Source organism: Athene noctua, unplaced genomic scaffold (genome assembly GCF_965140245.1).
Source record: "Athene noctua unplaced genomic scaffold, bAthNoc1.hap1.1 HAP1_HAP1_scaffold_31, whole genome shotgun sequence".
In the NCBI taxonomy this organism is placed as follows: Eukaryota; Metazoa; Chordata; class Aves; order Strigiformes; family Strigidae; genus Athene; species Athene noctua.
The window spans coordinates 654,091-667,817 of NW_027437536.1; the positions used below are offsets into that span (position 1 = coordinate 654,091).

Below are 13,727 nucleotides of genomic sequence, written 5' to 3' on the forward strand. Positions count from 1 at the left end.
CGTGTCCCCCCTCCCCGTTTTGGGGAAAAACCAGGCACTTTGGGGGGTGTTTCTGGTTTTCTCTTTAATAACGTAGTCAGGGTTAGTAGCCACAGCCGGAACTAAAGTTATTCCTAACAACTTGTGTCTAAAATAACGTTTTCTATCGCAGAGGGCCGCGGCGCTGCGGGTACAAAGGGGGGGCGGGGGGCTGTACCGACGGGGGAGGGGTCCTGGGGCATCCCCACCCTGGGGGAGGGGAGGGAAGGGGGGGCATCGCCGTGTCCCTCAGTTTGGGCTGTAAATAATAATGATATTATTAATGCGTATTAATATACGTTAATATCATTTGGGGTACTGATACAGTAATGAAGAGAAAAGGAATAAAAACTGAAAAAAACCAAAGCAAGCACAAAGTTTTGGGGATTATTAAAAATGGTGAAAACGCAACAAACAAGCCCCTCCCCCCCAGCGACGTCATGAGCCCCGAGGAGCCCCCCCCTCGCAAAGGGGGGCCCTTCGTCCTCCCCCCCCCCCCCGCATGGGGGAGGCGGGTGTCAAGGTGGGGGCAGGGGAGTGTGTGTGTGTTAAATCCCCCGCGGTTTTTTGTTTTTTTTTGGGGGGGGGAACTGAACAGATCTGGTCATAGAGGGGGTGACACCACACACCCCCCCCACACACCCCGGTGTGTGTGGGGGAGGGGTTATGGGTGGGATCTCTCTACTTGGAGGGGGGTGAGGGGGGGGTGGGGGGGGGTGGAGGTGGGCGGCGCCATCAGATGGTGAAGGTCTTGTCTGTGCCATCTGGGGGTGTGCGGGTGTGTGTGTGTTGTGTCAGGGGGTACCTGGGGGGTGTCACATCCCTTACAGCCCCCCCTCAAAATCCCTTCTTGTGTCCCCCCCCCCCGTGCTCCCCATCCTCCCATGTCCCCAAATTCATCCTGTCCCCGTGTGTGTCCCCCATACTCCCTCCTGCCATTGCTCTGTCTCCCCCCGTGCCCCCACCCTGTCCCTGGACCCCCCCCACATCCCCGGACCCCTCTCACGTCCCTTTGCCCCCCCCGGGCCCCCCCTCACCGCCCAGCACTTGTTCCACCATGCTGAACAGCGACTCAGGCGTGGGGCTGATCTCCAGGTCCGTGCCGGGGAGGGGACACCCTGAGGGGGGGCGGAACGGAAACTGGGGTAAGGGGGGCCCCAAGATTTGTACCCGACCCCCCCAGCCCTCCTAGGGAGGGGACCAGGCACTCTGAACCCCCCAAACCTCCCACACCACGACCAGAACATCTTCCCCCGCCCTAGTGGGATGGGGGTGTCGGAGGGAAGGGGGGGAGCACAGCTTCCCCCCCCCCACTCAGGAGGTGCCCCAAAGTTTAGGGGTTCTCCCCCGTGGTTTGGAGGGGTCCGTGTCCCCCCCCAAGACGTACCCTGGGGCAAGGCGAGCGGGGCCTGGGCCGAGGTGTGGACGGGCAGCGAGTGGCTCTGCTGCCCCGCACTGCGGCTCCCCGGGGAGCCCCCGGCCCCCCCACTGCTGAAACACAGGCTCTGCGGGGGGGGGGGGGGGCACACAGAAGGCTGATTTGTGGAGGCTGGACCCACCAGGAGGCCCCCTCCCCCCAAGAAAAGAGCCCCCAGGGTGAAGGAGCTTCAAGGATCCCAGTGTCTGCCCCCCCCCCCAAACACACCCCAAATTCATCCAGTCCCCCACCCCCATCTCCCCAAGGACCCCCCCCACCTACCCACCCCCCCCACAGCACAGGACGCCCCCAAATCCTGAAGGACCCCCCCACCTGCACCCCCCCCAACCCTGAGAGCCCCAAATCCACTCCTCAACTCCAGACTCCCCCAAATCCCCAAGCACTCCCCCATTTGCACCCCTCTATCCCCTAGGACCCCCCAAACCCTGAAGGATCCCAGCATCCCCCCCCCAAGAGCCCCCCAATCATCCCAAATTCACTCCCTCAACTCCTGGCCCCCCCGCCCCAAACCCCAAGGACCCCCACATTTGCTCCCCCCCTAACCCCTAGGACAGCCCCCTACCTCCCCAGAACTGCCCCCCCCGATCCCCAGCACTCACCTGACGTCCCTGGGTGCCGATGGGGGGCCGCCGAGGGGGGGCCAGGGGTCGGGGGCCGCCCCAGCAGGCCCCAGGTCGGTGGGGAGCTGCATGGCGGGGGGCAACACAAAGGGGTGCTGCCCCTGCTGCCCCCCAACACACCCTCCAGAGCCAACTCTGGGGAGCGAGCTGGAGCCGACAGCCCAGCTGGAAGCAGGGGGGGCTGGTGTCAGGGTGGCACCCAGAACCCCCCCTCAGAGAAAAATGTGGCACCTCCAAACGTGGGGTGGGAAATGGGGCACCCAGGGGTTAAATTAGGGCACAGGGGAGTCCTGGAGCAAACAGCGGGGGTGAGACACCCTCAGAGCCCCCTAAATTGGGGAGGGGGGGCACACAGGAGCACCAAAGCACCTGGGGGAGGGGGGGACACCAAGAGCCCCCCAGGGGAGTTGCAACTCCCCAAAAGGGGCAAATTAGGGGTCAGGGATGGGGTCCCAAAGGGCCACCAGCGCCTGGGGTTACCAGGGGGGTGTCCCAACCCCCTCACAACCCCACGGAGGGGTCCCACTCCCCCATACCCCCCCCCCCCCCCCCCACCGCCGCGTTGAGGGGTCCCACCTACCGCTGGGGGGGCTGATCACCAGGGCCGTAGAGCGGCACCTTCTGGGGTAAGGCGCCGAGCAGCTTCAAGACCTGCCGCTTGCAGAAGCAGAGCTTCTTCTTCTGTGTCTCCGTGAACGCCTTGAGGAGGGAGGGGGCACATGGGGGGGTCACACAGCCCTATAGCACCCCCCCAAGCCCTACAGCCCCCCAAATTCGCCCCAGCCCGCCCCTCTCCCCCCCATACCTCATGGCTCAGGCACTTCTCCAGGAGCTGGAGGTAACTGGTGATGTTCTCCTCGTCCATCCACGAATTCAGAAGCGGGGTGCAGACTGGGGGGGGTCGGGGGGGCTTCAGGGATGGACCCAGACACCCTGACTCTTCCCCCCGCAGCACCCTGGGACCCCCCAAAAAAAGGAAATGGGGTGGGGGGGTGTCTCACCTCTGCCCATGACACGGGTGAACAGCCCCGGGATGTCCCCGTCAATCGCGGGGGCTTCACCAGCTTTGGCGTGGGGGGGCCCTTGGGGGGCCCCCTTGGAGCTGCTGTTTGCTGGGCGAGCGGCCGGGGAGCGCCAAAAGGCTTTAATGGGGGTCACTATGATCTGCTTGAGCTCGTGAAGCACCAACCAGACGTTGCGGCTCCTTTCGATGTCCTGTGGGGAGCTGGGGGATGTGTCAAGGGCGGGGGGGGGAAGGTGGAGACCGCAGAGGGGATCAGGGACACCCCCCTCCCCAGTCCTAGGGACAAAGGGGGTGACCAGGGACACGTTGTGCCACTGCTGGTGACATGGGGAGGGGTGTCAGGGATGTGGGGGACACCCCCGGGGAACAGAGGAAGAGGGACACCCTGTGCCACCCCTGGGGACATGAGGAACACTCTGGGTCACCCTTGGGGACATGAGGGACATGGGAGACACTCTATGCCATCCCCAGGGACACCAGGACATGGGCAAAACCCTGTGCCACCCCTAGGGACATGGGGGAAACCTTGGGCCACTCCTGGGGAATTGGGGGCCACCCTGTGCCACTCCTGGTGTCATGGGGGACACGAGGGACACCCTGTGCCACCCCTGGGAACATAAGGGGGGGGAGCAGGGACACCCTGTGCCACCCTTGAGGACATGAGTGGGAACAAGAATACACTGTGACACCCTTGGGGACATTGGGACATGGGGGACCCCCTGTGTCATCCCTGGGGACACAAGAGAACAAGAACACCCCGTGCCAGCCCTTGGGCTGCAGAAGGGGACATGGGCCACCCCGGGGCCACCCCTGAGAACCTGAGGGCCTCACTAAGGCCACCCCAAGGGACCCGAGCGCCACCCTGTCACCGTCACACCTTAGCCAAAGCCCTGAGGGTGCTCAGCCGGTCCCACAGCTTCTGGATGCTGAGGAGGATCTTCTGCCGCGTGTCCCAGGGAACATTCTGCGGGGAAAAGGAGGAGACAAGCAGGGTCAGAGTGACCGGGGAGGGGGGGACAGTGTCCCCCTCTTTATTTAGAGACACGGGAGAGGGACACCCCGTCTCACTGTCTCACCTGCAATTCGAGGTGATGCTCCGTCAGCCTCATCATCTCCTCGTACGTCATTTGGGAGAAAAGCGCCGTGTATTCCTGCAGCCCCAGGCTCTCCAGCCAGGAGGGGACATCTTGGGGGGGGGACAGGAGTGTGACATGGGGTGGCAGGTCCATATGACACCCCCCCACCCCCAAACGACCCCCAAACCCCACCTTTCATGCCGCTGCCCTCCTCCTCGAAGGTGTTGCGGCCGCCGGCCGGCTCCTCGGTCTGTTCGCTGCCCCAAGAGGCCACGCTGCTTTGGGGGAGCAGGGGGGCGTGGGCCCCAAAAGGAGGGCAGGGGGGGACAGGTACAGGGGTTTCGTTACCCCCCCACACCCATCCAGATCGCCCTCCCTGGACTCTGCCGGGCACCAGAGAGAGGGAGGGCTCCAGCGGGCTGGGGTGCAGCTGGGAGGGCAGAGCTGGGGGGAGAGGAGGGGGGGGGACAGGGGGTGGGTGGGGGTCCCTTGGCGGGACACCCCCCCAAGTCCCCTGTGGCCACCTGGGAACCCTTAATGTCTCCCCAAGTTCTGTCTGTCCCCTACATTTCCCCCGCAACCCGTCCAGCCCATCCTCAACCCCCATCCCCCCCATCCCCCCCAGGCCCCTCCCAGTCCCCCCTCCCACCCCTCCTCACCCTCAATGTCCCTTCTCAGCCCTTAATGTGCCCCCCCAGGCCCCTTCCCACTCCCTCTGTCCTCTCAATTTCCCCCCAGACCCCTTCCCGCCCCCTCTGTCCTCTCAATTTCCCCCCAGACCCCTTCCCGCCCCCTCTGTCCTCTCAATTCCCCCCCAGACCCCTTCCCGCCCCCTCTGTCCTCTCAATTCCCCCCCAGACCCCTTCCCGCCCCCTCTGTCCTCTCAATTCCCCCCCAGACCCCTTCCCGCCCCCTCTGTCCTCTCAATTCCCCCCCAGACCCCTTCCCGCCCCCTCTGTCCTCTCAACTCCACCCCCAGACCCCTTCCCGCTCCCTCTGTCCTCTCAACTCCCCCCCAGACCCCTTCCCGCCCCCTCTGTCCTCTCAATTCCCCCCAGACCCCTTCCCGCCCCCCCGCCGGCCCCACTCACCTGCTCCCCCCGGCCCGCTGCTGCTGGTGGGGGGGTACAAGGGCGGGTGCCTGTTCTCCTCAGGAGCCGCCGCGGACCGGGACGGCCCCGACTCGGTGGCTGCATCTTCGGGCCCCTCGAGAGGAGGTGGTGGCCCTCGAGCAGCATCGGGGCACGAAGGCTCCATCGGGGGGTCGCCGCCGGCACCGGGCAAACGCTCCTTACTGGCGCAGCCGGAGAGCCAAGGCTCTGCGGCCGTCCCGGGGGGTGGCAGGGTGTGTCTGAGAGCCTCGCAGAGGGGCTGGCTCTCCTACAGGCAGAGCTTGTTCTTGATCCCGGACGCCAAGATAAAAGTGACTGTTTCATGTCGCTGGCCTTGACGTTGGTGCTGCCAGGGCGCAGGAGGGGGCGGGGGGCCAGAGAGAGCTACTCCTGCCTCGGCCGGCTCCTGCGGCCACGGGCTGATGCCACCTGCAGCAAAAGAAAGGGGACAGGGAGGAGACTGAGGCTGCGTCCCTGTGCAATCGTGTGGGGAGGTGGGGGGAACGCGGGGCTAAACCCTGATGGATTGATCGACTGATTCTCAACCCCCCCAGTCCCTCTCTGACCGGCAGCTCTCCAGCCACTCCTCCCCCAGGCTGTAGCCCTGCTGGGGCTGTTGTGGCCCAAGGGCAGCCCCCGGCATTTGCCCTCGGTGAAACTCCCCCAGCTGGGCTCAGCCCATGGCTCCAGCCTGGCCAGGTCTCTCTGCAGAGCCTCCCCACCCTCGAGAGACCAACACCCCCACCCGGCTGGGTGTCACCTGCAAACTGACCGCGGGGGCACTCGAGCCCCTCGTCCAGCTCATCAGTGAAGGTGTTAAACAGGAGCGGCCCCAACACCCAGCCCTGGGGGACGCCACTGGTGGTAAACTGGAGTTAACTCCCTTCCCCACAGCTCTTTGGGCCCGGCCAGCCAGCCAGGCTTTTACTCGGGATTTTATCTCCTCCTCTGCTCGGCTCCCTTCAAATATGACTTTTTGTGGCGACACACAAACTCTGTGCTCACCCTCCCTTCTCTCCTGCACCCACTGTACCAAGTCCATCTTGCTTCCCGTCCTCCCTCCTTTTCCCACAGAAGCCCGCCGTGCCCCTTGGCACCACGAAACTGGGTCAGTATTGACAGAATGTTGATTGGACTCCAGCCCCACCCGCTCACCCCGACCTACCACCACAAATAGCACCCCAAGCCTGCACCCAACTTGGAGGGACGACCACCCGACACCAAAGCGGAGGGACAGACCCACGGGTTCGTGCTCTCGCCCCCCCAGAGGGGGCTACGCCCAGTGCATCCGCGGGAACTGTGTGTGTGGGACTGCAATCGTTCCGGGTTGGGTTTTCTCGGTTGCTGTAGTGCTCTAGAGCCAACCTGCAGCTTGTGCGTTTATCACAGGCAGCCTCAGGGAACCTGTCAACGCTGCATGAAAACAAACCGTGCTATCCGTGAATCTGACTGTTTCTCCTGAGTGCCCGCTGGGGCTGGCTCGGATCAGGGTCCCAGTCCCGACTGGTATATTAATACCAATTTCATGTCACACCTATTAAGGGACAAGTCCAGCCGCCCCTCGCCCCTCTGATCTCTGAGGACCGGCCAGAACGCAAGGGGATTTCTCTCTTACCAAGTGAGCTCTTACCCTAAAGGCAACACCGGTAAACGGGGGGACCCCCCGGACCTACCCGGAGGGGGTGTTGGGGCTGTTGGGGTCCCAGGCGCCGCTCTGGGCGGGCGTGCGGCTGCCGTCGGGCAGCGGCGTCTGCGAGCCGTAGTGCGGCGTGCGGCTGCCTGCCAGGGCCCCGGCGGCTCCGTCAGCCCCCCCGAGCCCCCTCTGGCTGGGGGGAACCCAAGAGTCCACCCCCCAAGTACCTGTTACCTGGGGCACCAGGGACCCCAAGTCCTTCTGACTCTCACCCAAAATTCGGGTTCGCTTTTATCCTTCGTGCTGGTGCCGTCACCACCCCGCGCTTCGACCGGCACTGCCACAACGCTGCCGCCGCCGATTTTAGACGCCGCCGGTGACGGTTTTGTTGCCGTACGGCTACCGGCGGCGTTCCTGCGACCCGGTCGCTGGGTGGCTGCGGTGACGGGGACCGGTTTGGCTTCCGAACTGGTGGCTTTCGCCTTGACGGTCCCTCACGGCTCAGAGCTTTCCTTAGGGGGAGGTTTGGCGAGTTTTTTTTGGACGCCAGCGTACTGGAGCACGGAGCAGTCGTCGTCGCTCTCGGTGGCTTTGTCCCCATCGGTCCCCAAGGCATCGCCCAGTCTGCTGAAGACCCCCGCGGGCTGGGAGACAAGGTGAGAGGACCCCGTCAGCACCCGCACCCCTATTTACCCTCCCCTGCCCCTCTGCCCCCGAATTCTGCCCCTGGGATGGAGACCAGATGGATACCAGCCCTCTTGGGATGTAACGATGCAAAATGCTGCCTGCGGCAATTAATGACTAGGCTATAAAGCAGGTCTCTGCATCACCCATAACATCATATTCCCTCGGATTTGTCTCGAGGGGCTGAGTCTGCAACTTGTTTTACACCCCCAAGACTTCCGTGCTGAGCTTTTTGGCTCCAGAGGAGAGAAAAAAACCTCCTGAATCCCCCCCACATTAAAGGGGTCAAAATAGCAGCGCAGATGAGGATCACCCAGGGATTGGGGATCCACTTGCCTTTGGTGGCTCCCTCCTGCTTTTCCCAGGGGTTTCCCCACCACTGCCCCGTTATTTCAAGGCTCCTTCAGCCCTTCCGCGGCGAGCGGGAGGCTGCAAATCCCGATATAATCCTGGGGGAGAGGACCCTGATGCCGGGATCCCAGTGGGGTTTGGCCCAGCTGCCGAGAGCGACGGCTACACGGAGCCGCAGCTGAAAACCCACGTCCTCTCACCTTCCCTCCTGTGGCCGTGTCCGCTTTCGCCTCGGCTCCCAGCCGGTCGAAGACAGATGTCCTCTGCAGACCTGCAGTTTTCAGGAGAACGTGGGTTTTTGGAGGCTTCCCTAGAAAATGAAGCTGTGCCGGGTCAGTGCCGAGGGCTCGCGGCTTTTCAGCCCCGTCCTACCATTGGGGCACCGGCAAAATAAAATTCACTTGTCAAAAGCGTGCAGATGGCCACCCGTCCCCTCCTTCCTAAGGCTTAAACGGGCGCGAGTGGAGCCTTTACAGCTTGTGGTCAGTTAATATCTCCTTGGCATAACACAACTGCTGCCCAGTCGCTCTCTGGATGCGAAAATCCTCACGGGATTCGTAACGACAGGCTAACTTGGGGCTCAGCTGGGCTTCTGGAAGGGAAAATGAACATCAACCCCCCCAAAGGCTGGTACCTTTAGCCGCTTGCTGTTGCGGGATTTTCTTCGTCCTCGGCGTGGTGCCCCGGGCACGTTGATGATGTATTTCCCTTCCATTTCCGCCGTCACCCGCCGGCGTTTTACCGGGACCGTTGGACGTTCTCCTGCCGTGTCGCATAATCCTGGGGGGATGAAGGAAAAGCGAATCGAGAGCTCTCCTCGCAAGGAGCCTCAGGGGGTGGGAGGGTTTTACGAGCGCTTGGGCACCATCCTGGGCTGGAGTGAGCTCTGAGCCTGGCACCAACAGAGCTCCCCCAGCACCGGGCTCTGCAAACACCCTCCCCCCGCCTCTAGCTGCCCCCAGCCGCAAAATCACAGAATCCTTTGGCTGGAAGGGACCTTAAAGACCACCCACCCCCTACCGTGGGCAGGGACGGCTCCCACTCGACCAGGCTGCTCCCTCTGCTGTCCAGCCTGGGCGGGGGCACCCACAGCTGCTCCGGGCAGCCCGTTCTGTGTCCCACCAACCTCCCCGGCAAGAGTTTCTGATGGAAAACTCCCCTCTTCCACTTTCACACCGCTCTCCCTCGGCCTGTCTCTGCACCCTCTGATAAAAAGCCCCCCCGCCCTGTCCTGCAGCCCCCTGCAAACACGCAAAGGCTGCTTTAAGCTCTGGCCGGAGCCGCCTCCTCTCCAGGCTGAACCACCCTGGCTCTCTCAGCCTGTGCTGGTACGGGAGGTGCTCCAGCCCCCCCAGTCCCCCTCACAGCCTCCTCTGGCCCCGCTCGCCTGGGATCCCTTCTCTCTGGAGCATCAACCTCCCCCGCTCAGCCTCAGGTCACCCCCAAACTGGCTGCGGGTGCACTTGATCCCACTCTCTGCGTCCCCACTGACTGGGCTCAAACAAATGAATTTCTGACAGTTATTGAGACTAAACTGGGATGTAATATACGAAAACTTTGCTTGTGATTTGCTTCATTTGATTCTCAAGTCGAGTTTCTCCTCAGCTGCTTCCCGAGGTCCCTTTAGGTAAGGTTTAGGTTTAGGTCTGTTGAGGTAAGGTTGAGACGCTCGTTAGGCTCCCTACGGAAATCCCTGAGAGCAGACTCAAGGCCTTCAGTGGACACCTGCGCAACTCCTAGAATGGGCAAACTAAGATAAGGGGGCTCGAACAAAGAGACACAGAGACCCTGTTCTAGGGAGGGTGATTCTGCTGATTGAGGAAGGAGACACCTGGACTTGACTTCAAACACCGTGAAGAAGACTACTTACTTCTTCCCTCGACTACCAGAGACCCCCACCCTATTTTCCCTACACATGCTCGGTCTATGTGAATGAATTCTGGGCACTCATTATCATAAAACACCCCCTTCCAGGAAAGCTAATGAATATGCATGATCTGTGTGCATATAAACCAATGCCCCTTACTAATTTCTGGGAGGCCTCATGGTGGGCAATCCCCGGGGCGATCCCAGTGCCACTAACCAGGAATACCTGCTTAACAGTACAAAGATTTGCTGTTCCAGTCTATTTCTTTGTTCGGGCAGCAAAGCTGTTAAATCCTACCGGTCCCAGTAGGGACCACTGAGGGACTCTGCCCCCAGACACCTTGCTGGAGCGCAGCCAGGCAGCCGAGGCCTCGCCCGCTGAGGGGACCACCCCTCAAATCCCTGTCTCTCCATTTCAGAGACAAGGGTGCTGCGTGCTTGGCTCACAAACCCACCGCCGGACCCAAAGGGGCTGTTAAAATTTGACTGGGGGGCCCCTGAGCAGGAAACACAAAGCAAAAAGCAGCTTGTGGCATTGCTCCCGCCGGGATCCGTCGCCCCTCCCTACCTGCCTTCGCGGCGGCCGGTGCGTTGGAGACGGTGACGGAGATCGTGGAGGCGTGGGGCCGCTGCGGGAGCGGGGCGGCGGGAGGCGAGTCTCTGCTCAGGCTGGCGGCGATCGTCCGGCTGGCGGCTGCAAGGGGGGCAGCGCAGTGAGGGCGAGCTCTGGGACCGCGGGGGCTTGGGCGAGCGGGACAAGCATCCATCTCGTCAGCTGAATTCAGGAGGGGTCCTTGCCCCGGGAGCGCGCGGAGGGCAGCCATCCTCTGAGCCCTTCCTTTGGAAGGGAATGACATTAATCGTGCAAGGGGATTTCACCTCCCAGAAACCTCCCCCCCGCACTCACCGCTACCGGCGCTGCGGCGCAGCTCGGCTTGAACATCGGGGGAGCTGGGGCAGAGCCGTTCGGTGGCCGCCTTGCGCATCTCCCGGAGGAAAAAAACACGGGGAAGTGTTCTCCCCCCTCAGGCTGTGGGGAGGCGAACAAGAAGGCTCGAGGCAAAACTCTGCTGCTGAACGAGCCGGCAGGACTTCCCCGTACCTGCCTGCACACGACTCGGGCATGTCTGAGGATGGCGACGATGTCTCCCACCTCTCTGATGCCCACTTCATTCATCATCTCCTTGTTCAGATCCACCAACATGTTCTTTTGGATCCTGCAGCGAGGAAAGACCTGGCTTAACGAGGTCTCCCCTCGTTACGAGCTCTGTTAATTAGGCCCAGAGTGAGGGGCACCACGATAGCCACAGCACAGGTTGGGACACCACCACCCTCCTAGAAACAACTCTGATAATGATGGGGAAGCTCAGCGCAGGCGAGCAACTCATGTCACTAATTAAGGAGCGGGATAACGAGTTAAGTCCTTCCTTCCCCCTCGGGAGGGGGATCTTTCGGTGCCGTTTTCCCCACCGTGACGCGGTGTAAAGGTGCCCCCTCACCTGTTATCCACAAACGCGACGGCCGGCCTGGGGGCACCCCGGCTTCCGGGGAAAACTGCATCCGTTCGGATGTCGCTGAAAAAAAGCCCCAGAAAAGGGAAAACGAGGTGGCCACGGAAGAGGGGGTGGGCGGCCGCCTGGCTTTGGGCGGGCACCGGCCGAGAGGCTCATTCCGGGCCTCCGCAGCTGTCGCCGTGCCGTTAGCGGGATGGGGAGGAAAACGGCTCCCGGGCTGGCGGGGGCGGGGAGGGGACGGTCTCCCGGAGGAAAATACCCAAGCTGGGGGGCTGAGAGCAACTCGGGGCCATTTTGGGCGGCGGAGGGGGAGGAGGGCGGCAGGGCAGAGAGGGAAACGTCCCTTCCCCACCGTGCCGGAGCCCGTGGCGCAGGAGCCAGCGGCCGCGGGGCCGGGCGGCGGGGCCGGGAGCAGCCTGCGGGGAGAGAGCGGCGGGGCGGCCCCTCTGAGGGCCGGCAGGCAGGCCCGGGGCTGCTGCCGCCCCCCTGCCCGCAGCCCTGCCCGCTCCTCCCGCCCCACGGCCTCTCCTCTCCCTCCTGCCCCTCGGCCCACACCCCCTCCCTGCCCCTCACCTCTCCGCTCCCGCCGCCGGGCCCGGCCCCACCGGAATCCCCCCTCGGGGAGCGCCGCAAGGGACGGCCCCGCCAGGACTCACCCGGCGCCGCCAGCCGAGGGCGGGCAGGGGAACGGGCAGGGGCGCCCCCTCGAGCGCCGGAGGACCGGGGGGGCCCCCGCGGGCTGTTGGCAGCCGCCGCCGCGGACGCCGGGGCCCTCGGGACGGGGGGGGACGGGGCGCAGCGGGCACCCCCGGCAGCCGCAGCCTTGCGCGGGGCCCAGACCTGGCCCGAGACATGTCCCTGGCGCTGAACCCGGGCCTAAAGATGGCCCTGGCCCTGAACAAGCCCTGAAGATCCCGCTGCCCCTGCCCCTGGCGCTAAACCCGGCGCTAAACATCAGCCCTGAGCCCCCGATCCGGCCGGGCCGGGGGGGTGACGCCAGAGCGAGCTTAATGCCCCTCCAGACCCAACGGCCCCAGCGCTAACGCCCTCCCCCAGAGAGGGCAGGGTGTGGGGGGAGCGGAACCTTGGGGCTGAGCACCCGCTTTCTGGGGGGGCCCTGAGGGGTGGCGGGCTCTGCGCCCCAAAATTGGGGTGTCCCGCCCTACTGCCGGGGGTACCGGCCCCAGTGGCGGAGGAGGGAGGAGCAGACCCTTCCCCTCCCTGCCCCAAACAGGCTGGGGCACGGGAACACCCCGATCCCGTCAGCCGGCCGGGAACGTCTCTGCCCCGGCCGGGTTTGGGCTCTGTTCCCTTCTCCGTAGCCCAAAAGTCCCAGCTGTGCTGCCCCCGGGGGGGATTCGCCTGTCCGGGAACGTCAGGAGAAATGGGTTTGTTCTGTGCCAGCGTCACGCCGGGATGAAGCCCAGCGGCACCTCCAAGCAGCTCCGGGGCTGGCGACACCCCGAGACCCCAAAGCAGGGCCGTGGAGCTCCCTCCCCATCCTGGCCCCCCACAACCCCAAGCCGGGGCACCCCATGCCCCCCGTTTCTATTTTTCTCTGGGGGCACTGGGCATTTTGGAGGGGGATTTTATCCCCAGAGCAGCCCCCACCCTGGTTTGGGGTCTTCCCCCCCCCCCCTTCCCATTTCCCTGCCCTCACCCCAGCTGGACCCACTGGAGGACCGGGGGGCACATCCCACCTGCTTCCCACCGAAGGAAACTCCCCTGCTCTGCGGGGGCTGGCTTCGGTGCCAGCTGGACCCGGTGCCATCCCTTGCTGGGTGCCACCAGTCTTGGGGGAGCCTTTAAACCCCGTCAGTGAATTTATCCCTTCACTTCAGGGCACTGACGGCCCCTCTCCATCCCAGTGCTCCCGCAGCACGTTGCTTTCCACCGTCCTCCTCCGCCTCTTGGTCCTCATCTTCCTCCTCTTCTTCAATCTCTGGCGGAGCTCGGCCCTCCGGGGCGATGCCGGATCTTGGGGTGACACGTGCCGGTAAGACGAGCTCGTGGGGGGTGACGCTCCCCCGAGACCCTCGTCATCCTGGCGCTACCATCTCCCTGTGCTGCATCCCCAGGGCCCCCTGAGCATCCCCCATTGTAAGAGTCGGTCAGAAGATCAGCGTTGTGTCAACACTGTCACCAGGGACATGGACAGTGAGGTACCCGACCACGGCCTGCTTGGCCTTGTGATCCCTGGGGTGGGATGTGGTGCAACGGCTCCAGAAGCAGAACGGTGTGGCACAGCGAGTGCTGGGCTGTTCCCCTGAGCGCTGACCGGGCGGTGCAGGCGGTGCTGGGCTGTTCCCCTGAGCGCTGACCGGGCGGTGCAGGCGGTGCTGGGCTGTTCCCCTGAGCGCTGACCGGGCGGTGCAGGCGGTGCTGGGCTGT

The 13,727-nt window shown here is 63.8% G+C and overlaps 3 protein-coding genes across 9 annotated transcripts in view; all 3 read right to left on the reverse strand.

Moving 5' to 3' along the window:
• LOC141974073 (uncharacterized) overlaps positions 1-13,727 on the reverse strand; it is a 139,986-nt gene that overhangs the window by 58,004 nt on the left and 68,255 nt on the right. The window lies entirely within an intron of this gene.
• On the reverse strand, positions 1,011-5,433 carry LOC141974147 (protein Smaug homolog 2-like). Its single transcript, XM_074933483.1, has 10 exons — positions 5,268-5,433; positions 4,369-4,620; positions 4,177-4,286; positions 3,978-4,064; positions 3,078-3,291; positions 2,882-2,967; positions 2,657-2,775; positions 2,056-2,141; positions 1,406-1,523; positions 1,011-1,136 (listed from the first exon to the last, which is right to left on the reverse strand). Exons 1-10 carry the CDS (start codon positions 5,431-5,433, stop codon positions 1,091-1,093), a joined length of 1,284 nt encoding a protein of 427 aa, XP_074789584.1. The 3' UTR covers positions 1,011-1,090.
• On the reverse strand, positions 5,599-12,432 carry LOC141974146 (uncharacterized). 7 transcript variants are annotated; one of them, XM_074933479.1, is made up of 8 exons: positions 11,322-11,398; positions 10,925-11,039; positions 10,730-10,852; positions 10,391-10,516; positions 8,591-8,736; positions 8,157-8,227; positions 7,194-7,565; positions 6,434-6,701 (listed from the first exon to the last, which is right to left on the reverse strand). In XM_074933479.1, the coding sequence occupies exons 3-8, from the start codon at positions 10,806-10,808 to the stop codon at positions 6,440-6,442; spliced, it is 1,056 nt and encodes a 351-aa protein (XP_074789580.1). In that variant the 5' UTR covers positions 10,809-10,852; positions 10,925-11,039; positions 11,322-11,398; the 3' UTR covers positions 6,434-6,439. The 7 variants fall into 7 exon arrangements, with proteins under 7 accessions (XP_074789578.1, XP_074789580.1, XP_074789576.1 ...); XM_074933475.1 differs by having other exon boundaries at positions 10,391-10,660; XM_074933477.1 differs by lacking the exons at positions 6,434-6,701; positions 10,730-10,852; positions 10,925-11,039 and adding exons at positions 5,599-5,717; positions 11,910-12,432 and having other exon boundaries at positions 10,395-10,516; positions 11,322-11,396.

Excerpts from the sequence above, each read along its gene's own strand:
- LOC141974147 (XM_074933483.1), bottom strand. The coding sequence starts at position 5,433 with ATGGAGCCTTCGTGCCCCGATGCTGCTCGAGGGCCACCACCTCCTCTC. Across the intron at positions 4,287-4,368 it reads GGAGGGCAGCGGCATGAAAG|ATGTCCCCTCCTGGCTGGAG; the intron begins GTGGGGTTTGGG and ends CCCCCCCCCAAG. Across the intron at positions 4,065-4,176 it reads AGCATCACCTCGAATTGCAG|AATGTTCCCTGGGACACGCG; the intron begins GTGAGACAGTGA and ends TTTTCCCCGCAG.
- LOC141974146 (XM_074933475.1), bottom strand. The coding sequence starts at position 10,808 with ATGCGCAAGGCGGCCACCGAACGGCTCTGCCCCAGCTCCCCCGATGTT. Across the intron at positions 8,228-8,590 it reads GCAACAGCAAGCGGCTAAAG|GTCTGCAGAGGACATCTGTC; the intron begins GTACCAGCCTTT and ends TGAAAACTGCAG. Across the intron at positions 6,702-7,193 it reads AAAGCGAACCCGAATTTTGG|CGTTGACAGGTTCCCTGAGG; the intron begins GTGAGAGTCAGA and ends GTTTTCATGCAG.